At 44.2% G+C, this 23389-nt stretch overlaps 1 protein-coding gene across 2 annotated transcripts in view; it reads right to left on the reverse strand.

Annotated features, from left to right (window-relative positions):
• The window catches only part of SAE1 (SUMO1 activating enzyme subunit 1), a 78561-nt gene extending 56835 nt beyond the window's left edge, over positions 1–21726 (reverse strand). Inside the window, exons 1-5 of one of the 2 annotated variants that reach the window (XM_041745682.1) lie at positions 21520–21726; positions 13273–13384; positions 6437–6610; positions 3767–3909; positions 1115–1214 (exon numbers count right to left, since the gene is read on the reverse strand). In XM_041745682.1, coding sequence (XP_041601616.1) covers positions 1115–1214; positions 3767–3909; positions 6437–6610; positions 13273–13384; positions 21520–21617 — 627 coding nt within the window. In that variant the 5' untranslated portion in view covers positions 21618–21726. Of the gene's footprint in view, positions 1–1114; positions 1215–3766; positions 3910–6436; positions 6611–13272; positions 13399–21519 lie in introns of both variants that reach the window. The other variant, XM_041745683.1, reaches the window with a different exon arrangement.
• Between the last annotated feature and the right edge of the window lie 1663 nt (positions 21727–23389).

The raw sequence follows: 23389 nt of genomic DNA on the forward strand, positions 1-23389 counted from the left end.
CACAGAGAGATAGAGAGAGAGAAAGAGAGAGAGAGAGAGTGTGTGTGAGGCAGAGACACAGGCAGAGGGAGAAGCAGGCTCCATGCAGGGAGCCCGCTGTGGGACTCGATCCTGGGTCTCCAAGATCACACCCTGGGCTAAAGGTGGTGCTAAACCACTGGGCCACCGGGGCTGCCCGAACACTTCATTTTAAAGAAGCAAAGCATAAGCAATTCAGGCTTAAACTGTCTTCCTGCCCACTTAGGCAGGACCTCTCTAAATTGCCAATCCAAAAAACTGTCTTTATTGTAAGAGGGATGGTCTTTGCTCTAAAGGAAGTGGTTCTGATGCTAGTCCAGATACTAGAGACCCCGATAGGCACACACAAGTAAGTAAGTCCTGCAGGCATGTTCTCTTTAGCCTCCATGGAGTGAAAAGAACAGCATTCAAACCAAAGGGAGTAGGTATTAAAAAGTTTAGGACAGGGATTCCCTGGGTGGCGCAGCGGTTTAGCGCCTGCCTTTGGCCCAGGGCGTGATTCTGGAGACCCGGGATCGAATCCCACATCAGGCTCCCGGTGCAAGGAGCCTGCTTCTCCCTCTGCCTGTGTCTCTGCCTCTCTCTCTCTCACTGTGTGCCTATCATTAAAAAAAAAAAAAAAAAAAAAGGTTTAGGACAGAGCCTATAAAAAAAAAATCTGTATTTCTGGGGATCCCTGGGTGGCTCAGAGGTTTAGCGCCGCCTTCAGCCCAGGGTGTGATCCTGGAGACCCGGGATCGAATCCCACGTTGGGCTCCTTGCAGAGCCTGCTTCTCCCTCAGCTTGTGTCTCTGCCTCTCTCTCTCTCTCTCTCTCTCTCATGAATAGAGGAATAAAACCTTTAGGGGAAAAAAATCTTTATTTCTGATTGTTAAAATTCACACGTGGCATCACTGGGTCCGTATTCCTTCACGGCAACAGCTGGCTGGCACTAAAGCAGAGGCCACCCTCCTTATGTGGGACAAGCACTGGCCAAACTTGTCTAGACCCTTCCCTTCAAAAATACATGCTTGCTTTCTCTGCCTGCAATTGTGACTGCCTGTCCCTGAAAAGGCTCCAAGGTTTCTGATCTCTGACCTCCCCATAGTACACATACCTTTTTGACCATAGTTGTTTCAGATGAATCAAGTTTTGCTCTCTTGGTATCAGGTCCATCTTCTACTCCTTGGCTAACTTTGGCAACTTTGGTTTTCTCCCTAAAGGGTGAAAAGGGAAGGGAATTGGAACATTACTCTCAGAATCATGCCATTAAAACAAAAAGAGCATCACCTGCTGGGATGGCTCAGGGGTCAGGCGTCTGCCTTTGGCTAAGGGCGTGACCCTGATCCCAGGATCAAGACCCACATGGGCTCCCTGCATGGAGCCTGCTTCTCCCTCTGCCTATGTCTCTGCCTCTGTGTCTCTCTCATAAATAAATAAATAAAATCTTAAAAAAAAAAAAAAAAAGAGCATCACCAGCTCACAGAATAGGATGGTGGTTAAAAGCAAAATCTTGGGGGGATCCCTGGGTGGCACAGCAGTTTAGCGCCTGCCTTTGGCCCAGGGCGCGATCCTGGAGACCCGGGATCAAATCCCACATCGGGTTCCCAGTGCATGGAACCTGCTTACCTGCTTCTCCCTCTGCCTATGTCTCTGCCTCTCTCTCTCTCTCTCTCTCTCTCTGTGTGTGTGACTATCATAAATAAAAATTTTAAAAAAAAGAGAGAAAAAAATCGCAAAATCAGCAAAATCGTGGGATGCTTGGATGGTTCAGTGGGTTAAGTGTTTGACTCTTGGTTTTGGCTCAGGTCCTAATCTCAGGTTCTAATTTCAGGGTTGTGGGATCAAATCCTGAGTTGAGGGCCATGCTCAGCAGGGAGTCTGAGATTCTCTCCCTCTCCCTTTGCTCCTCCCCACTCAGTGTGCACTCTTTCTTTTTCTTTTTTTCTTTTCACTCTCTCTTTTTCAAAAATAAATAAATCTTTTAAAAAAAGGCAAAAGCTTTATAGTCAGGCAGATCTGGGTAGCAAATGGTTACTTTTTTTTTTTTTTTTTTCCAAAGACTGTATTCATGAGACAGAGAGAGAGGCAGAGAGACAGGCAGAGGGAGAAGCAGACTCCAAGCAGGGAGCCCGACGTGGGACTGGATCCCAGATCACGGGATCACACCCCGGGCCAAAGGCAGACGCTTAAGCACTAAGCCACTGAAGCGCCCCCGACAGAATTATCTTAAGAAATAATGAATCGTTTAGCACACACTGCCTAGTGTAAAGTAAGTGCTCAACAAGCAAAAAAAAAAAAAAAAAAAAAGGTGCTCAACAAGTTTTATAAATTTCACCTGAATCATGAAATAAAGAGCCAAATTTAATTTCTCCCCTCTGCCATAGGAAAATCACATTAAAATAGTCTGGCCTGCTTCTCTGTAGTATTGACTTCTCTATCCACTTATAGTGTGCCCACAAAACTAGTGTTTCTGAAAGCCATAAAAGGCCAAAATTTTAAGAGATCTTGAACGTGTCTGTCTTTCTCCCATCTCAATTTTACAAAGAAGAAATGTGCAAACTAGAAAATTTTCAGTGATCTAAGAAACCAAACAAAAGAAAGTAATTACTGTTGGTAGGAAGCTTCACCTACCACACGGGTCTTTCATCTTATTAGCAACTGAGGTAGTCAGAAATAACCGCCAAAACCCAATGCACATAGCTTTACAATACTGGTATCATCTGCCATGTTTCATCTAGAAGCTACAAGTTCAAAACACTGCAGGTCCCATCATGTGAGAATCACCACAGTCTGTAGCCTTGATATTCAAAGTGAGAGGATACAGTCTATTTGTTACACCAGAGCAATCTCTGGACTTTGGAGCTTTTCCAAGACAGACTTTGGATGACTGTGCCTCCAGAGTTACCCATCTAACTGTTTCATACTCATTTTATTATCAACCTGAAAACAGAGGCCAAAACTGAGGAACACATGTTTACAATCCAAGCAAGCCTCTCCTATATAGAATCCTCCTCCTAGGGATCCCTGGGTGGCGCAGCGGTTCGGCGCCTGCCTTTGGCCCAGGGCGCGATCCTGGAGACCCAGGATCGAATCCCACGTCGGGCTCCTGGTACGTGGAGCCTGCTTCTCCCTCTGCCTGTGTCTCTGCCTCTCTCTCTCTCTGTGACTATCATAAATAAATAAAAAAAAAAAAAATTAAAAAAAAAAAAAAAAAAAAAGAATCCTCCTCCTATATGTGGTTTCATGCCCTAAAGTCCAGGCTGATTGATGAAACACCCACCTGGTATATTTGATTGCCTTAAGAACTCTTCACTTTCTTTATTCTTTAGATCAGACCATTATTTTGGAAGACAGGGGCACATCTATAATTCTGAACACACAACCTTTATAATCAGGAAGCTGGTTTTTGTGAGGGTTTTTCTTTTTTTTTTTAAGATTTATTTATTTAAGAAAGAGAGCAGAGGGAGAGAGAGAACCTATGAGTGGGGGAGAAGGGCAGAGGGAGAGGAAGAAATGGGTTCCCCACTTGAGCAGGGAGCCCGACAACAGGGGGCTCGATTCCAGGATCCCAGGATCATGACCAAATAAGCCAAAGGCAGATGCTTAACCAATTGAGCTACCCAGGCTCCCCAAACAGTAAACTGTTAATGAACCAGTTTCCAAATGTTCTAAGTATACTTTCCTTAGACAGGCTGTTTCCGACTGGTGAATAAAACTACTTTTTTTCTGGAAATGTTACATTCTCCCCTTCTCTCCCAAAACTTACTCTACGAATTCATGCTCTCCAAGATTGGCAAATGTGTATCCATGGTAGCCAAAAACATCTCCTGTAAAAAACTTGATGCTATTTTTGTGACAGATCTGGTCAACTTTGACTATGAGATCCCTGGAGCAGCAAGTCAGACAAACCTGCAGAAAGAAAGAATTAGCTGGGTTTAGGTTTTGCAAACTGTGAATCACTGCCCTGATGTCTAAATAAATCTTAATGAACAGTCTCTCTCTGGGCATGTCTAAAGCCAGTTTTGAACTGGTATAACAGGTTCTTTGGATCCTATGGTTAGAAGACAAAAGAAAAGTTGCAGGTTTCACTAGAAATGTAAATTGCAAGACCTCCACTTTCTGCAATCAAACCAAAACAGGTTTAGCTAGAAAGTAAAAGCCATTTCATGAATTTCTTTCCCCTATTCTATGAACATATACAAGCCATATATCAGGGATCCCTGGGTGGCGCAGCGGTTTGGCGCCTGCCTTTGGCCCAGGGCGCGATCCTGGAGACCCGGGATCGAATCCCACGTCGGGCTCCCGGTGCATGGAGCCTGCTTCTCCCTCTGCCTGTGTCTCTGCCTCTCTCTATCTCTCTGTGACTATCATAAATAAATAAAAATTAAAAAAAAAAAAAAAAAAAAAAAACAAGCCATATATCATAGCTTTCATGAAAAAGAAGAAGTAATAATTTACTGTAAATTATTTCTAAATTATTTAAGCTATTACAATCTGAAAAAGCTATCATGAGAAGCAAAACCAGTTTTAAGTGACCCAAGGGTCACTTTTAATTATAAGGGCATTTTTCCCCCTTCTTTTGATTAATATGTTAAGATAAAGACGTTAAGTCCTGTTGAGATTATTTTTCCAGTTTTCCACAGTTTTCAACGTGAAACTTTATCTGAATTTAAGAACAAAAGAAAAGGTTACACGTCAAATGACCTTCCAGTCAGACGTAGACAACGAACCGGTGATTCACTCAATGGAATTATCAATGTTGCTCTGAGGCCTCTAAATTGTGTTCCAAAAAGTTGAGATACTGGAAATAGCTAAGATTTACTGCATAAAACACCATCTTTTTTTTTATTTTTATAGGTGTCCAAAAACACCATCTTTTTAGGAGAACATTTGTGATAAGGGTCACGAAGACAACTTCTAAATTGCACATGTTGGGGGATCCCTGTGTGGCTCAGCGGTTTAGCACCTGCCTTTGGCCTGGGGCATGATCCTGGAGTCCCAGGATCCAGTCCCACTTCGGGCTTGCTGCATGGGGCCTGCTTCTCCCTCTGCCTGTGTCTCTGTGTCTCTCTCCCTCTCTCTCTGTCTCTCATGAATAAATAAATAAAATCTTTTTAAAAAATAAATAAAAATAAATTGCACATGTTTTCTTTTGAACACAGAAAGTTGGAGAAGTCATCGCAAAAAGCTATTTTCATTTGACAGAACCTCTTTGCTGCTGTCTGGCAGCCTGAATACCGAAACAACCCAGAAAAATAAGTGTCTCTGGTATCACTCAAAGGATGCAGCTACCCAAGGAAAAAAAAAAAAATCTAATCTAAAAGGCAAGACAGCCACAGCTGAACATGCAATCAACTGACCAAATGGAACCCTGCAGAGTCAAGAGCGAAGGTGAAACCTACAAGGCCCAGTCACACACATGGCCCATGAGGCATATATCCTCGCCCCATGTGGATACTTTATACAACCAACTGGCCTAGTGCTTCAATTCTAACAAACCCTCTCTGTAAGTGCTAGAAATGCAAGGGACACCTAGAATTAACCAAATGTGGTTACTATGGATAAAGAAATGAAAAGAAGACTTATGTCCAAACAGAAAATGTTCCAATACTTGGGAGTTACAAAATAGAATGAATTAAATTAAAAAAAAGACAAAATGCACAGATGATCCATCATTCCAAGCACACATTTGAACAGATGCACATATGAAATATAACAGTGTGGAAAAACAAACTACCCAACCCAAATTCTAACCTCTCGTGTAATGGGCCTTTCATTTAAAAAACAAGTAGATCATCTGTGACTATTTCATGGTTATCCAACATTTGTTTAGCTTTTCCTGGGTACAGGGAACCATGTCTGAAAAGGTCACAGATGCTGAAACAGAATTTAACTTATCCTTTCACCTCTGCATAGATCTGGCAGTGAAATCAAATGAGGTTGGATATGCCTCATTTGGCTTATGACTACATGAATTTGTCTAGTTATCCATGGCAACATGGTCAAAGTGGCTGTGTGAAAGAGACAGACATAGACCAAGATCAGGTGTGCTCTTTTTTAAGACAAAACACAAGCTGTAGTTTGATATTTCTAACAAAAAAAAAAAAAAAGGCTCTGCTACAGAAATTAACCACCAACTTGTTTTCTGGAGAAAACATTTGCAGTAAAATTTATCGAAGCTATGTGGAAAGATTCTGGAAGGAATACAAAACACCAATGATGAAACCTGGTCTAAGGGAACATATGCCCAAAGAAGAAACCAGCAGACAGCAAGCCATAAACAGCTACAGCAGATCCAACAGACTGGATCTACTACCAACACATTCAACATGGCAAGGCAATGTGCTAGTAAGGCATATATGCTAAGGCAATGTCAGACTTGAAACTATGAAGGCAGTGTACTGAGTCTAAAGATTTTACATTCAATGAAACTTACAGCATCAAACTGAGTGAAAAATGATTCTGGCTTCTTTTCTATATTCTCAATGTCCACCTTCACATCCACCATGGGGTTGAGATTCTGAGCTCGCTCCAGAGAGGCTTCAGCCCTGTTACGGCCAACAGATCCAGTACGGACCAAGAACTGAGCTCCGGGGTCTTCTGGAGATACCTAGGAGTAACATTTTTTTTCAATACTTGAATTTTGGGGAGAAAACAAATTCTTGAACACAACAAACCTTCTGATTTTAAAGAACAACTAAAATATCTACCATCTAATTGTATTACCATTCCTGCGGGAATTTGCCTAATGCAGACTCCCTAGACTCATTCCTTCAGAGGCTTTACAGATATTTAACTTTTTTAACTTTGCATTGATAGTTAAAGAGCACCCCCTTGTGTTTACAAAGAAACTTCACTCTAAACAGAAAAGTCAGGCAGCCTGGGTGGCTCAGCCATTTAGAGCCTGCCTTTGGCCCAGGGCGTGATTCTCGAGTCCCAGGATCCAGTCCCACATCAGGCTCCCTGCATGGAGCCTGGTTCTCTCTCTGCATCTCTCATGAATAAATAAAATCTTAAATAAATAAATAAACAAACAGAAAAGTCCACGCTTTCTTCTTCTAATAAATTTCTAACTGCCAATAACATAATTATCAGTAGTAAAAATTTACCAAGTATCTACTATGTTCCCAATTTTAAGCATCTGAAGACAATAGTAGTTTAAATAGTAGTTTAAAGGGTATAGTCCCTACCTACAACTGGTTTAAAATCAGACCAGTGAAGGACACCTGGCTGGCTCAGTCTAGAGTGTATGGCTCTTGATCTTGGGGTTGTTTTGTTTTGTTTGTTTGTTATGTCAGAGAGAGAGAGAGAGAGAGAGAGGCAAAGACATAGGCAGAGGGAGAAGCAGGCTTCATGCACCGGGAACCCGATGTGGGATTCGATCCCAGGTCTCCAGGATCGCGACCTGGGCCAAAGGAAGGTGCTAAACCGCTGCGCCACCCAGGGATCCCCTTGATCTTGGGATCTTGGGGTTGTGAGTTTAAGTCCCATGTTGGGTGTATAGAGATTACTTTAAAAAAAAAAAAAAAATTAAAGATAAGCGAAGGGCAGCCCCGGTGGCTTAGTGGTTTAGCACCACCTTCAGCCCAGGGTATGATCCCAGAGACCTGGGATTGAGTCCCACATCGGGCTCCCTGCATGGAGCCTGTTTCTCCCTCTGCCTATGTCTGTGCCTCTCTCTCTGTGTCTCAAATAAATAAATAAAATCTTTAAAAAAAAAAGGGGGGGGGGGGAACACCTGAAATTGGGACACCTGCCTTTGGCTCAGGGTGTGATCCTGGATCGAGTCCCAAATCAGGCTCCTTGCATGGCACCTGCTTCATCCTCTGCCTAGGTCTCTGCCTCTCTCTCTCTCCTTCTGTGTTTCTCATGAATAAATAAATAAAATCTTAAAAAAATGCCCGAAATTGGGATCCCTGGGTGGCGTAGCGGTTTGGCGCCTGCCTTTGGCCCAGGGTGCGATCCTGGAGACCCGGGATCGAATCCCACGTCGGGCTCCCGGTGCATGGAGCCTGCTTCTCTCCCTCTGCCTTTGTCTCTGCCTCTCTCTCTCTCTGTGACTATAATAAATAAATAAAAATTTAAAAAAAAACCAGCCTAACTATCTTCCAAAATGGCTCTATCATTTAAAAAAAAAAAAAATGCCCGAAATGAACTCTTAAATTCAATTAAAATTCACAAAGGAGAGATGAGTGGGATTGGAGCAAAGAGAGGATTTCACCTAAATACAAGGCTGGATGTCAGCAGAGGAAAGCCTCTATGACAGAATAAAATCATCTGACAGCTGCCAGTAGGCTTACAGATTCCATTCTGTTCATAGAGCACTTCTTCACACATCAAACATCTAACTTAACCATTAATCTTCAGTATGACCTTGTACCTTCACCAAGACTGAGTTCAACACAAGTAATCTCCCTCCTCTCCTCCAGGCAACTACCCACAGCACATTCTTTCCTTTACTACCTTTCCTCCAAGAAAATTAGCCTGTCTTCCTCCTATTCAAGGCCAGCCCTCTAATAGTATCCTTGACCCATCCTGTCCTGCTTCTTCAGGGATCTCATTACATACTGAGAGACTATACTTCATACTGCTTAAGAGTAAGACTCTGGAATAATTTAGGTTGGATTCAAATCTTTGATTCAAATCCTGGCTCAACCACTTACTTAACTGTGCGACCTTGACCAAGTATATAGGAATCACAAGCAAAGTGAGGAAGTTAATAAAAACAGTATACTTACTAATCACTCTATTAGTGCTGCTCTGCTCTTCCCTCACTGAACACCCAGTCTCTACGTGGACTCTTGGGTGTGGTATCCCCAGGATTCTCAGAATCACTTCTCTTTTTGCTCTGCATAGCCCCATAAACTCACTACTTTTAGTTTCTGCTGGTACTTCTCAAATTGTTCCTATTTGTACAGATTGCTTCCTGATCTATTGGAGTCTTTTTTTTTTTTTAAGATTTTTTTACTTTTTGTTTTGTTTTTGTTTTCAAAGATTTTATTTATTTGTTCATAGAAACAGAGAGGGGCAGAGGCACAGGCAGAGGGAGAAGCAGGCTCCATGCAGGGAGCCTGATGTGGGACTCAATCCAGGGTCCCCAGGATCACACCCCAGGCTGCAGGTGGTGCTAAACCGCTGTGCCACCAGGGCTGCCCTGATCTATCAGAGTCTTATATTAAACTGCCCACCAGATTATTTTCTCCTGGGTCTTCATATTCGACTTTTTTTTTTTTTTTTTTTAATCTATTGATGAGCCTACCAACCACCCATCCAATCACCGGAGTGAGAAACCTCAGTCTATATCCTTGTTATTTCTTTGATAGCAGCCACCTGTTGAGGTGGCTAAGCTCATGGGCTTTTACCAAGAGGCAGATTCCCTGGGTCCTGGTCATACTAACTACTGCGACCTTGGATGGGCCAGCAAGTCAATTCCCTTTCCTCAGTTTTCTTATCTGTAAGATAGGGATGACAATCCTTACATCTCAGAGTTGTTGTGAAGACTAAATGAAACACAACTACAACTCTTAGAACAGTGTCCAGGAACTATCTGCTGCTACAGTGATTCCTTGCTTTCCCTATGCTCCTGTATATAATACTACTGATTCTACCATTTAGTATTTTTCATCTCTGTGTGCTTCTTGCCTCTTCTACCACCAGTGCTATTACTTAGACCCTTTTCATCTCTCATCTAAACTATTAAAGCAGCCATCTAAGTGGTCTTCTGCTCTGTATCTTGGGCAATCATATACAGTAACTAGTGAGCTACAGAAAGCCTGAAATGGACCAGGTAACCCACCCCAGATTTGAAACTCTAATGAATTCTGACCACCTAGAAGATTGAGTACAAGCTTACAGTAAGGCTAACTAGCAGGGCTTCATGATTTTGACCTTACCTACAACCTGCTTCCACCCCCCACCACTCTGGGCTTCCCATTCTAAAAACACCAAATAGCACTGCTTGCTATATTCTATTTCTACCATGTTGTTCTATGACACTGCTAAGTTTCCTGCCTAAAATACAACCCCTCAACTTGAGAAATCTCTACTTTTTCTTTAAGTCTCAGCCAAGATCACAGCTCCAGGAAGCCTTTCGTGTCCCCCTACCACAACCTGAGTTAGGTAGCCTGCTCTGGTTTCTGAAAAAACCTTGAGAATGGGAACCAAATCTTGTGCATCTTTGTATCACGAGTTATCTAGATGGGGCAGCCAGCAAGTACTCTAGGATATTTGATGTAAACAGAACACTCTGAAGAGCAAGAATTAACATCCTTGATTTATAGATGAACAAAGAGGGTTGGTTGCCCGGCTGGTTGTATTCAATTGGTAGAGCATGCAACTCAATCCCAGCATTTTGAGTTTGAGCCCCACACTGGGTGTAGAGGTTACTAAAAAATAATAATAAGGGAAAAAATAAAAAAAGATGAGAAAACTGAATCCCTGAGAGGTTAAGTCTCTTGCCCAGCTTGAAGAGGTAGGATTTGAGTCCAAGTATGCAAAATTCCAGAGCTTTTGCACTAAGTGGCACAGTCTCCCTACGATGTTCCTAGTCAGGGAAAGAAAGAACAAGCAAACTGTGAAAGGTAGACCAACCAAAGAGTGTCCATGAATTTATGAGGTGGGAGTCAGGCTGAGTAAGGTGACTGGGCCCAGGTTACATGAAGCCAGTGGTTCTCAACCCTCCTTGACTTTTACTCTATTTTTTAAAGATTTTTTTACTTATTCATGAGAGACATAGAGAGGCAGAGACATAGGCAGAGGGAGAAGCAGGCTCCCTGCAGGGAACCCAATGTGGGACTCATTTCCAGGACTCCAGGATCACGACCTGAGCCGAAGGCAGATGCTCAAACCACTGAGCCACCCAGGTGCCCCTCTCTCTGACTTTTAGACTCACCTGGAGAACTTTTTAACAACTCTCTCAAATATTCAAAGGACAGAGGGGATTGAGAACCACTTAGAGGAGTTAGGCTTTGCAGTGGAAAGTAGGTAAGATACTGTAAGTCCTCAAAGTGAAGAGGGAAGGAATAACAGTCTGCCTGTGCACTCCACAACTGGGTGGCACCCATCACTGTCCTGATGCAAGGACAGAACCCCCATCACACACGCCTCAGTATTCTATCATTGTTTCCCATTCTCAGACTCTCCCAACCAGATGAAGAAGTCATCATCCCCACCTGGTTTCATTTTCCCACACTGAGAGCCTTGACATTGAGGAACCACCCTTCCCTAACTCTCTGCTCTAACCTCTACAGTACAAACAAATTCTCCCTCCAAATGCCTCTAGGGGGCACTGTGGTTGGGGAGATGTCAAAAACTGAAAGTGCTCAGCCAGTTAATTATCTGGCAGCTTGCTTGCAGGAATTTTCTTTCCTTAGGTTTTGAATTCAAGTCAAAAATCAATTTGTGGGCAGCCCTGGTGGCTCAGCGGTTTAGCGCCGCCTTCAGCCCAGGGTGCGATCCTGGAGACCCAGGATCGAGTCCCATGTCAGGCTCCCTGCATGGAGTGGAGCCTGCTTCTCCCTTTGCCTGTGTCTCTGCCTCTCTCTCTATGTCTCTCATGCATAAATAAATAAAATCTTAAAAAAAAAAAAAAAAATCAATTTGTGACTGTGATATTAAGTAAACTAACCCATATTTCTTTCCATTGCAGAAGAATGTTTTAAAAATCCTTATATTACTTTTTTCCTGAAACCCAAAGAAGATGAGCTTTAAAAATTTTCATTAACATTTACTGTCTTCCACAAAGCTTATACCTGTGTGTACCTGTGTACTAGTTACTTAGCATGTTCAAAGCCTACAAGGAAAGACACAGGGGTGCCTGGGTGGCTCAGTTGGTTAGGTGTTTGCTTCAACTTGGGTCATGATCCTAGGTCCTGGGATCAAGACCCACATAGGAAAAAAAAAAAAAAAAAAAAAACCCCACATAGGGCTCCCTGTTCATTGTGGAGTCTGCTTCTCCCTCTGCCCGTCCCCCTGCTCATGTTCATTCGTGTGTGAGCACATGCGCTTGCTCTCTCAAATGGATAAGTAAAATCTTTAAAAACAAAAAATAAAGACACAAATAGTATCATGTGATAACACAATCTTTAAATTATTTTACCTTAAAAAAATACGATTTCTAGGGATCCCTGGGTGGCGCAGCGGTTTAGCGCCTGCCTTTGGCCCGGGGCGCAATCCTGGAGACCTGGGATCGAGTCCCATGTCAGGCTCCCAGTGCATGGAGCCTGCTTCTCCCTCTGCCTATGTCTCTGCCCCCCCCCCCCTGTGACTATCATAAATAAATAAAAAATAAAAAAAAAAATAAGATTTCTAGAATTTGCTTTAAAATACTGTCCTAGGGATGCCTGGGTGGCTCAGCAGTTGAGCGTCTGCCTTCAGCTCAGGGCGGTGATCCCCGAGTTCTGGGATCAAGTCCCACATTGGGCTCCCTGCGAGGAGCCTGCTTTTCTCCCTCTCCCTATGTTTCTGCCTTCAGTCTTTGTCTCTCATGAATAAATAAATAAAACCTTAAAAAAATAATACTGTCCCAAAAAATACAGACCAAAAAAAGACTGGTCTCTGTAGAAGCCACATAGATGGGGTGTCAAATGTCATTCTACTTTTGTATGTATTTGAAATTTTCTATGAAAAAAAAATGTTGAAGCATGAGAATGTAGAGAAAGAAGTTATTTTCACCTTGGAGAAACTGGTTAGAGAATGCTACATAGGAGCTGGCAATGATTATTATCAACTAAATGGTAAGTCATGTAATTATTATCAGATGTTCATTGTGTGCAAGCACCATGCTAAGCAGTCTGCATCCATTCTTTCTGATCCACTGTTTTCCAAACTGTGAACTGTCTACATGAAGCTCTGAAATACTTTTCAAATGTGTATATTCTTGAGCCTCACATCAGACATTCTAAAGCAGAATCACGGGTGATAAGGGTGAAGGCTAGCTATACCTTAACAAAGTCCCAAGGCAATTCTGCAATTTTAGTCATGCAGGTGGTTTAGAGGTACAAAGTGAAAAACCACCCTTCTGCTCCTCACTGTCATCCTCCAAGGGAGAGATCAACTACAGACAGGCAAGCTCCAGGAAGAGCAAGGAGTCTCACCAAAGTCGCCATGTAGGACATGCCAATGCCATGAAGGCCAAAGGCCACAGCTCCACTAATACCAGCCCTCCTTTCAGAGGCCTGCAGGGGGCACATAGGAATTCACAAAATCTCTAAGTGTTTATACTAAAGAGGGGAGACCATGAAGGAAGAGTGATAAGGTGGCCAAATATCTTACCTGTTCAGGATCCAACATGGTCAGTCCTTTCACTCCTGCCAGAATGAGATTCTTGGCAATTTCAGCCCCAAGTCCTTTCATGCCAACAAGCAGCACCCGGGAGGCCCGCAGCCTAGAAAGCAGACACTGTTAAGCAGATAAGAGAGTAGTGGAAGCTTCACCAAATCACTGAAAACCAAAACAAGTCAAAATAACAGTGAAGTAATTTTGGTTTTCATTAAATGCATGGAAACATGATGGCCTCAAATCTAAGAAACATGGAGTTGGGATCCCTGGGTGGCGCAACGGTTTGGCGCCTGCCTTTGGCCCGGGGCGCGATCCTGGAGACCCGGGATCGAATCCCACATCAGGCTCCCGGTGCATGGAGCCTGCTTCTCCCTCTGCCTATGTCTCTGCCTCTCTCTCTCTCTCTGTGACTATCATAAATAAAAAATAAATAAAAAAAAAAAAATAAGAAACAGGCTGTAATCCATCCTGCAAAGAACGATTCATTCAACAAATATTTATTGAGCATCTACTATGCCAAGCACCCCTCTAAAATATACATATAGGAGTGAACAAGAAAGACATAATCCTTGCCCTCCTGGAGCTTTTATTTTATGGAAGAGATAGGATATGTCAAAAAGTGATGAAAATCAGGGACACCTGGCTGACTTACTCAGTAGAGCGACTCAATGTCAGAGCACTGAGTTTAAGATCCACATTGGGTGTAAAACCTACTTTAAAAAAAACAAGTGATAAAAGTCAAGCAGGATATAGATCAAGAATGATGGAGGATGCTATTTTACTCAGACTGGACATCTAGACCTTTCTGATAAGGTGCTGAACGAAAACCAAAATGAAATGAAAGAGGAAAAAAAATTTTTAAAAATACGAAATGAAAGAGGAACACAAGAAAAAGAAAAGAAAGAAAAGAAAGAAAAGAAAAGAAAAGAAAAGAAAAGAAAAGAAAGAAAAGAAAGAAAAGAAAGAAAGAAAGAAAGAAAGAAAGAAAGAAAGAGAAAGAAAGAAAAGAGGGACGCCTGGGTGGCTCAGCAGTTGGGCGTCTGCCTTTCGCTCAAGGCATGATCCTGGATTCCCGGGATCGAGTCCCGCATTGAGCTCCTTGCATGGAGCCTGGTTCTCTCCTCCCTGTACCTGTGTCTCTGCCTCTCCTCCTGTGTCTCTCATGAACAAATAAATAAAATCTTAAGAAAGAAAGAAAAGAAAGGAAAAAAAGAAAAGAAAAGAAAAGAAAAGAAAAGAAAAGAAAAGAAAAGAAAAGAAAAGAAAAGAAAAGAAAAGAAAAGAAAAGAAAAGAAAAAGAGAAAGAAAATACAGATATTTGGGAGAAGAACAAGTCCAGAAACAGCAAATACAAAAGCCCTGAAACAGAGGAGTGCTTGGCATTTCAGGGACTGGAAGGACAGAGTGGCTGAAGAACAGTGAACAAAGGGAAGAATAGTAGGAGGTGGGTCACAGACAGAAGGGTCACATCATGAAGGCTCTTAGAGGCACTGTAAGGGCTGAATTTTATTCTAAGCGCAACAGAAAGCTGGTAGGAGGTGGGGAGGAGATTCTTGGAGGAGGAAGTGTGTCACAGTTAAGGTAAGAGAAAATGAAGGCTTGGACTAGTATGACAGCAGAAGAAAAGGTCTTTTTTTTTAAAAAAAATAAGATTTTATTTATTTTATTCATGAGAGACAGAGAGAGAGGAGAGAGGCAGGCACAGGCAGAGGGAGAAGCAGGCTCCATGCCCTAGCAAGCCTGAAGTCGGACTCGATCCAGGGTCTCCAGGATCAGGCCCTGGGACTGCTGAGCCACCCGGGGTGCCCCAGAAGAAAAGGTTTTAAAAAGAGTCTCTACTCATCCTACTAACTTTTACTTTTTTTTTTTTTTAAGATTTTATTTATTTATTCATGAGAGACACAGAGAGAGAGACAGAGACAAAAGCAGAGGGAGACTCTCTGCAGGAAGCCTGATGTGGGACTCGATCCTGATCCCATAACTCCCAGGATGGAGCCCTGAGCTGAAGGCAGTCGCTCAAATGGCTAAGCCACACAGCTGTCCCTACTTTTACATTTGCTTTATTTATCTCGATCTCCTATGTAGCTTCTCGTTACTCATGATTTATACTTGTCAAATAACTGTAGCTATAGTTTACCTACGTATTCTGAGCATAGGCAGTATTCATGCATTATCTCATTTATTTTTTAAAGTTTTTATTCATTTAAGCCCCACCCAAAATGGGGCTTGAACTCACGACCCCAAGACCAAGTGTGACATCCTCATCTGACTGAGCGAGCCAGGCTCCGTGCATTATCTCATTTAATTCTCAACAATCTGGGACGCCTGGGTGGCTGAGCGGTCTGGCACCTGCCTTCAGCCGGGTGCTTGATCCTGGAGACCTACTATCGAGTCCCATATGGGACTCCCTGCATGGAGCCTGCTTCTCTCTCTGCGCCTCTCATGAATAAATAAAATCTTTAAAAATAATAGTAATTTTGAACAATCTTGTAATATAGATTCTATTATCTCCATTTGACAAATGAGAAAACTAAAGCACAGAGAAGAAATGTATCCAAGGTTAAATAAGAATTTCTGCAGCTGAGATTCAAATCCAACTATCAACCACTATCAACACTACAATAAATTGGTCCTGGGCAGCCCAGGTGGCTCAGCAGTTTAGAACTGCCTTCAGCCCAGGGCATGATCCTGGAGACCTGGGATTGAGTCCCATGTCGGGTTCCCTGCATGGAGCCTGCTTCTCCCTCTGCCTGTGTCTCTGTCTCTGCCTCTGTGTGTGTGTGTGTTTCTCATGAATAAATTTAAAAATCTTAAAAAAAAAATACAATAAATTGGTCCTTATATGAGACCATCAGGATTGGCACCTATGACACAGTACATACTCAGCCACTATTATGGCAAATGTGTATCTATGGAACCAAATGAATTTCTTATGAATAATAGCAATGTTAGATAATGAGTCTCTAAAAACAGGGAAAGGCAGCCCAGGTGGCTCAGCAGTTTAGCACCGCCTTCAGCCCAGGGCCTGATCCTGGAGACCTGGGATTGAGTCCCTCATCAGGCTCCCTGCATGAAGCCTGCTTCTCCCTCTGCTTGTGTGTCTGCCTCTCTTCTCTCTGTGTCTCTCAAGAATAAATAAGTAAAAATCTTAAAAAATAAAAAATAATAAAATAATAAAAAATAAAAACAGGGAAGTTTCTGAAGTTCCTTTTTTGTAAACTCAAAATCTCAGAGTTGAGTCCTTAGAAAGGTAGTAACACTTGCCCCTCCTTTTTGCAGATGTGGAACTGAAGGTCAACAAATCATGTGACTGACCTAAAGTCAAAAGAGCTGGTTAGGGGCAGCCCTGGTGGCTCAGCGGTTTAGCGCCACCTTCAGCCGAGGGCCTGATCCTGGAGACAGGGGATCGAGTCCCACATTGGGTTCCCTGCGTGGAGCCTGCTTCTCCCTCTGCCTGTGTCTCTGCCTCTCTCTTTCTCTGTGTCTCTCTCATGAATAAATAAAGAAAATCTTAAAAAAAAAAAAAAAAAAAGAGAGAGCTGGTTAGTAGAATTGGTAATTGAACCTAGGTTTCTTGATCTCCCAGGTCTTTGCAACGTACAGTCATTTCATTCAACAAATACATCTGAACGTCTACATACTTGCAAGCACTAGAAATTTTAATAAGACCAATCAAACTCCTTTAATTATCAGACATTTATAAAATACTTGTCTTAGGGCAGCCCTGGTGGCTCAGCGGTTTAGTGCCGCCTTCGGCCCAGGGCGTGATCTTGGAGACCCAGGATCGAGTCCATCAGGCTCCCTGCATGGAGCCTGCTTCTCCCTCTGCCTGTGTCTCTGCCTCTCTCTGTGTCTCTCATAAATAAATAAATAAAATAAAATAAAAAATACTTGTCCTCATGGAACTCATCATCTACTTCATCTTTCCAGTCACCTCTCTCCCTTCCTCACATTTAGATATGGAATAAACTACTGTTGAGTGCAAGAAAAATCAGACAGGCCTATGTTGTGAAAGGAAATGCAAAAACTGAAGCATACATTCTGAAAACTAACAAAGCAGCTAGCTTTTTTTTCTTTTTAAGATTTTATTTATTTAGGGATCCCTGGGTGGCGCAGCGGTTTGGCGCCTGCCTTTGGCCCAGGGCGCGATCCTGGAGACCCGGGATCGAATCCCACATCAGGCTCCCGGTGCATGGAGCCTGCTTCTCCCTCCGCCTGTGTCTCTGCCTCTCTCTCTCTCTCTCTGTGACTATCATAAATAAATAAAAAATTTAAAAAAAAAAAAAATTAAAAAAAAAAAGATTTTATTTATTTATTCAAGAGAGACACAAAGAGAAACAGTCAGAGACACAGGCAGAGGGAGAAGGTGACTCCATGCAGGGAGCCTGACGCGGGACTCGATTCCTGAGTCTCCAGGATCACACCCTGGGCTGCAGGCAGCGCTAAACGGCTACACCACCAGGGCTGCCCAAGAAGCTAGCTTCTAACACCCTCTTTTATGTTAATTTGACTGTAAGAATAAGCCTCACACAAAATGAGCTTTGGTGGGGGGTGGTGAACCTGAAGGGAATGACTTAGAATCAACTCCTCTATTTCTATTTATTTGGTGTGTGACCTTGGGAATCTGCTCTATGCCTTGAACCTCATCCATAAAATGGGCTACGTACCATAGCAAGGAATGCAAAGTCACATGCTGACAGGGTCCAGACAATTATATCAACAAATGAAGCTGAACTGATAGGAGACAACCACTAGGAACCCATGTGCCATGTCGGAGGCAGCGTCAACCAATGTGGAATGTCTGACCTTTCTATTCTTTTTTTATTATGAAAGATTTTATTTATTTATTCATGAGAGAGAAGGGGGGGGGCAGAGACACAGGAGGAGGGAGAAGCAGGCTCCATGCAGGGAGCCCAGTGAGGGACCGGATCATGCCCTGGGCCAAAGGCAGATGCTCAACCACTGAGGCACCCAGGTGTCCCAAGTTCTCTAAATTCTTTAATGCTGGCAACTAATTTCAAACAATTTAAAACACCACATGAAAGATATAGCCCAGTTTTTAACTTCTAGATGATGTGAGTTCCCTTGAAGGCACTTTTTTTTTTAAGGCACTTTTTATTATTACTCTCCTTTCCAGTTCTCAGATAACCTTGGTCCAACATCACATAGAAGTAGCAATAAAATTCTGCCAGAATGCAGCCTGCCAATTCCTAGGCCATTTTCCATTCCACAAAAGAACCCGAGGCTCCAGAATTACCCTATTCCACTTGGAGTTTCCTTAGAGCCAAGTCAATTTGCTTTGCGGAGCCTCCTTCCTGCCTCTACAGGGGAAATCACTGTCTTTCCTACTTCAGAGAGCTGCTATGAGACTCAGTTGAAAAATGGACATGAAGGTACTATAACAAATTCTGCAAGACTGTCTACAAACAGAGATTCAAATTATAAAGGTATATATATAACCCCTTCCTTACCTCCCAGGACCCTCAATCCTTTTCAGGTTCTCTACCAAGTTCAGTGGCTCTCCACTGCCTGAGAATAACTCATCTCTTCCAAGAATTCCATACCCTGACTTTGGTCTCTTACATCATTTCCTCCTCAGCAGCCCCCATCCATTCTTTACTGCTCCTCAGAGGAATCATTACTACCCCTTTGACAGTTCTCATACTACATTCCAGCTTAACCTTCACCAGCTTTGCCCTACCACAAACAAAACTTCAAGCTCCCCCACTTAGGGTCCCTTTCCCAACCCTTTAGGACCTTTTAACACTCAATCCTTCAAATAGCAGTCCCTAAAATCAATCAGCTCCACCTATGTCCTCAGACCTATTTTCACCATTTAGTTCCCAATTTTCCACTTCAGATGCCTTCTTCAATCCTCAGACCAATGCTTGCCTCAATGCTTGCCTCACACAATGCCCCCTCCCTCAAACTCCTAAAACCCTACATACCTGAAAGGAGACTGAAAACTCAGATTCACCCCACCTTACCACATACACTTTCTCACCAAAAAATTCTAGAAACTTCCACCTTTCAAACTAAATTCTCTTGGCCTGCCTGCCACTTTAACCCTTAAATAAATTAATTCTGGGATGCCTGGATGGCTCAGTAGTTGAGCGTCTGCCTTTGTCTCAGGTCATGATCCCGTCCTGGGATCGAGTCCCACTTCGGGCTCCCTGCATGGAGCCTGCTTCTCCCTCTACCTGTGTCTCTGTCTCTCTCTCTCTCATGAAGAGATAAATAAAATCTCTAAAAAAAAAAAAAAAAAAATCAATTCCTTCTGTACTCTAGATTCACATAACTCCCCCAACCAAACCTCATCCCTCAACTCAACCACTCGTATGTTTTTTAGGTGTAAATAAACACCTAAAACCTAAGTCCAAAAGGGAACTTGATTCCTCACTCACCCCACCATCTCAGTCAATAAATAGCAATTCTATCTCTCCAGCTGCTCAAACCAAAACTTTAAAATCATCCTTGAGGGCAGCGCCGGTGGCGCAGCGGTTTAGTGCCGCCTGCAGCCCAGGGCGTGATCCTGGAGACCTGGGATCGAGTCCCATGCCAGGCTCCCTGCATGGAGCCTGCTTCTCCCTCTGCCTGTGTCTCTGCCTCTCTCTCTCTCTCTCTGTGTGTCTCTATGAACAAATAAATAAAATATTTAAAATAAATAAAATAAAATCATCCTTGAGTTCTGCCTCTCATACCCCGCACTGTATCCTTCAACAAATCCTGCCTCCTCCTCACCTTGAAAATATATTCAGTACATTTGTCCCCTTCTCTAGAGTTTCAAGCTACCCCTACTTAGGTCCCAAGGGGATTATTACAGATCTCCTAACCAGAATCCTCATCTTCACTTCTGTCCACTTCAACCTATTCTCCCCACAGCCAAGAGTGAACCTTCTGAAATGCAAATCTGGTTGTGTTATTCCCTAAGCTCAAAACTCTCCAGTGAGTTTCCCAGAATACTTGGAATAAAAAAGCTACTCCTCATTTGGTCCAATCACCTTCTTTCTCTCATTTGGCAAGCATGCCCTGGACTCCAGGATTTTATTTACACTGTTTTGTCTCTGCTAGCAAGATTCTTCCACATGACTCTCTTCCTTTATACAGATCTGAGGCTCAATGTTACCTCTTCAGAGGCCTTCCCTGGCCTCCCTATCAAAATAGCACTCCCACCTCAGTATCCTTTATTGATCCTCTTACCTTGCTATATTTCTCTCTCTGGAACTTGCATTACTTAATACATTATGTTTTTTGTTTCCCTCACCAGAATGTACACTACATGCGGGCAAGGAGTCCTTCTAGTTCATTAATATATGCTCTGTGCCTCAAACAGTGCTTGTGGCAGGTGCTCAATAAATGTTTGATCAAATCCAGGTGCCTGGTGGCTCAGTGGCTGAGCGTCTGCCTTTGGCTCAGGTCGTGATCCCGGGGTCCTGGGATCGAGTCCCACATCGGGCTCCCCGCAGGGAGCCTGCTTCTCCCTCTGCCTATGTCACTGCCTCGGTCTCTCATGAATAAATAAATAACATACTTAAAATATATATTTGATCAAATCAATCACCTCTTTCAAAGTCCTCATCCCCTCCGATATCTATTCATTATCCAGGTATGCCCAACCCCAGTGTGCAGTCCTCTCTCTAGACACACCCCCATATCTAGGCATAAGGAACCTCTTGAGTAGCTCCAGCCCCTAGGCTCTCCAGGACTCTCTAGAGTCTCACTTGAAATAACTTGCTCCCAAACTCCCCCAAACCCTCCTCCTTTCATACTGGTCCACCCTTTAGGAGCCACAGGTAGGCAAACTCGCCCCTGTTCCGTTCGCCAGTCCCCTCAGCGTCCAGCAGAGAACGGGTTCCCACTACCTAGGAATGAATGAACTACGCTCCCACTTCACCCTTCCCCTGCGCCCTCCTACCCCTAAGCGCCCACCACCACTCCCTCCCGGCGGCCGCGGCCCGGAGTTTGAGTCCTCCTCATCCCTCAAGGCTCGCCCACCGTCCCTTTCCAGAGGCCTCCCTCGGAACGACCCTCCGTGCCACCCCGGAGGTCGCTGCTTCCCACATCTTCCAGAAACACCCCTAACCAACCCCTCGGGGACTCTCAAGAACGCCACCATCCCCCGGCACATAATTCCCGCCTCCTCGCTTCAAATCAGACCCTCTGGCTCCGTGAGGGCCGCGAAAGCCTCAGGGCAGACGCCCCCCTCCAGACCCTCAGCCCCACAAGCGCTCTGGCCCTGACCGTTTCTGGGCCTCCAATCCCCAGAGACGGATCTGCCGGTCGTACTGCGCCGCCTCCTCCTCGCTGATGCCGCCGCCAGCCTCCTCCTTCTCCACCATGGCGCCGGCTCTAGCTGCCTGCACTCGGGTCCTGCCCACGGCAACCGCCCGCCGGCCCCACGCGCCGCCAACCGCCGCCGGCCGCGCGCCCGGGCCGCGTCTGCGCCTGCGCGCGGGGCCGCGCCTGCGCAGGACCTCCTCCGTCGCCCGGCCCGCCCCTAGAACCCGGGACCACGTGGACCTCCCCAGCCTCAAAGGCGGGCCAGCGGGGACTGCCAGTCACGTGACCGGGCTCCAACCAAAACTACCTCCAAGATGGCGCGGTTTCTTGTTATGGAGACTGCTGCTACCCAAATGCTCGTTTATGGCGCTATTAATTCAGCAACTACTTATCGAGCAGCTGCTGAAATCCCGTTGTTGGGCGTGTCGTAAAATAGAGCAGCGAATAAAATAGACAAATCACTGCCCTCATGGAGTTTATGTTCTGTTGAGAGCCCGAAGAATAGAAATCAGGCTGTGATAAACGCTGCTGAGAAAAAGCCAGATATGGGACTGCAGGGTTGCGGGAGGGGCCAGCCAGAAGGTCTCTCCGAGAAGGTGATATTGAACAGAGATCTGAAGGGAAGAAACAAGCCATGTGGATAACTGGGAAATGGAGCATTTCCGGTCAGGGCAAATAGCAGGTGCAAGGCCCTGAAGCTGGAATAGGCTAGTATAGAACTGTGGAGAAGGCAAGGTAGCTGGAGCAGAGTGAGAGCATGGGCAGCTGGTAAGAGGTGAAATCATAGATGAAGCAAGTAGGGCATCATGAAGGGCCTTGTAGGCTAGTGCTAGCTGTTCTGTTTTTTTCTTAGGCAAGGTGCCTTTTTATTATCCATTCAACAAATATTTATGTAGCACTTGTATGGATCAGCTATTGGTCTCAGTGCTAGGCTAGGTAGAGCACTGAAAAAAAAAAATAGCTGTCTTCATGGGGCGCCTGGGTGACTCAGATGGTTAGGTGTCTGCCTTCTGCTCAGGTCATGATCTCAGGGACCTGGGATCAAGCCCTGCCATGGGCTCCCTACACTGAGGGGAGCCTGCTTCTCCCTGTCTCTCTGCCAGCTGCTCCCCCTTCTTGTGCTGTGTCAAATAAGTAAAATGTTTTTTTAAAAAATAGCTACCTTCTCATGGAGTTAAAATGGATTTTAGGGGATCCCTGGATGGCTCAGAGGTTTAACGCCTGCATTCGGCCTGGGTATGGTCCTGGAGACCCCCAATAGAGTCCTGCATCGGGCTCCCTCTATGGAGTCTGCTTCTCCCTCTGCCTGTGTCTCTGCTTCTCTCTCTGTGTCTCTCATGAATAAATAAATAAAATCTTTAAAAAAAAATAAAGTGGATTTTACATGAATTCTTTCTCTAATCCTTGTAAGATTCTAGGTTCTTTAATATTCCTATTTCAGGGACGCCTGCGTGGATGGCTCAGCCGTTTGGCGCCTGCCTTGGACTCAGGGCCTGATCTTGGAGACCCGGGATCGAGTCCCACATCAGGCTCCGTGGATGGCGCTTGGTTCTCTTTCTGCCTGTGTCTCTGCCTCTGTCTCTCATGAATAAATAAAATGTTTAGTATTAGTAGCCTGAAGGAAGTCTTACTATCTTAGAGGTAAAACTAGGATTCAAATCCAAGCTGTGTGGCACACGTACTTCATCAGGAGGTTATATTCTTGGTGGTATATTAAGCGTCTACTATGTACTCTGATCACGCCCCTGAGGAACATACTCTGTGAACCTCAAAGATGGACATTTCATCCCCTTTTACAGATTACAATTCTGGGACTCAGAAAAGAGTAGAA

The sequence above is a fragment of the Vulpes lagopus genome, chromosome 2 (genome assembly GCF_018345385.1).
Source record: "Vulpes lagopus strain Blue_001 chromosome 2, ASM1834538v1, whole genome shotgun sequence".
In the NCBI taxonomy this organism is placed as follows: Eukaryota; Metazoa; Chordata; class Mammalia; order Carnivora; family Canidae; genus Vulpes; species Vulpes lagopus.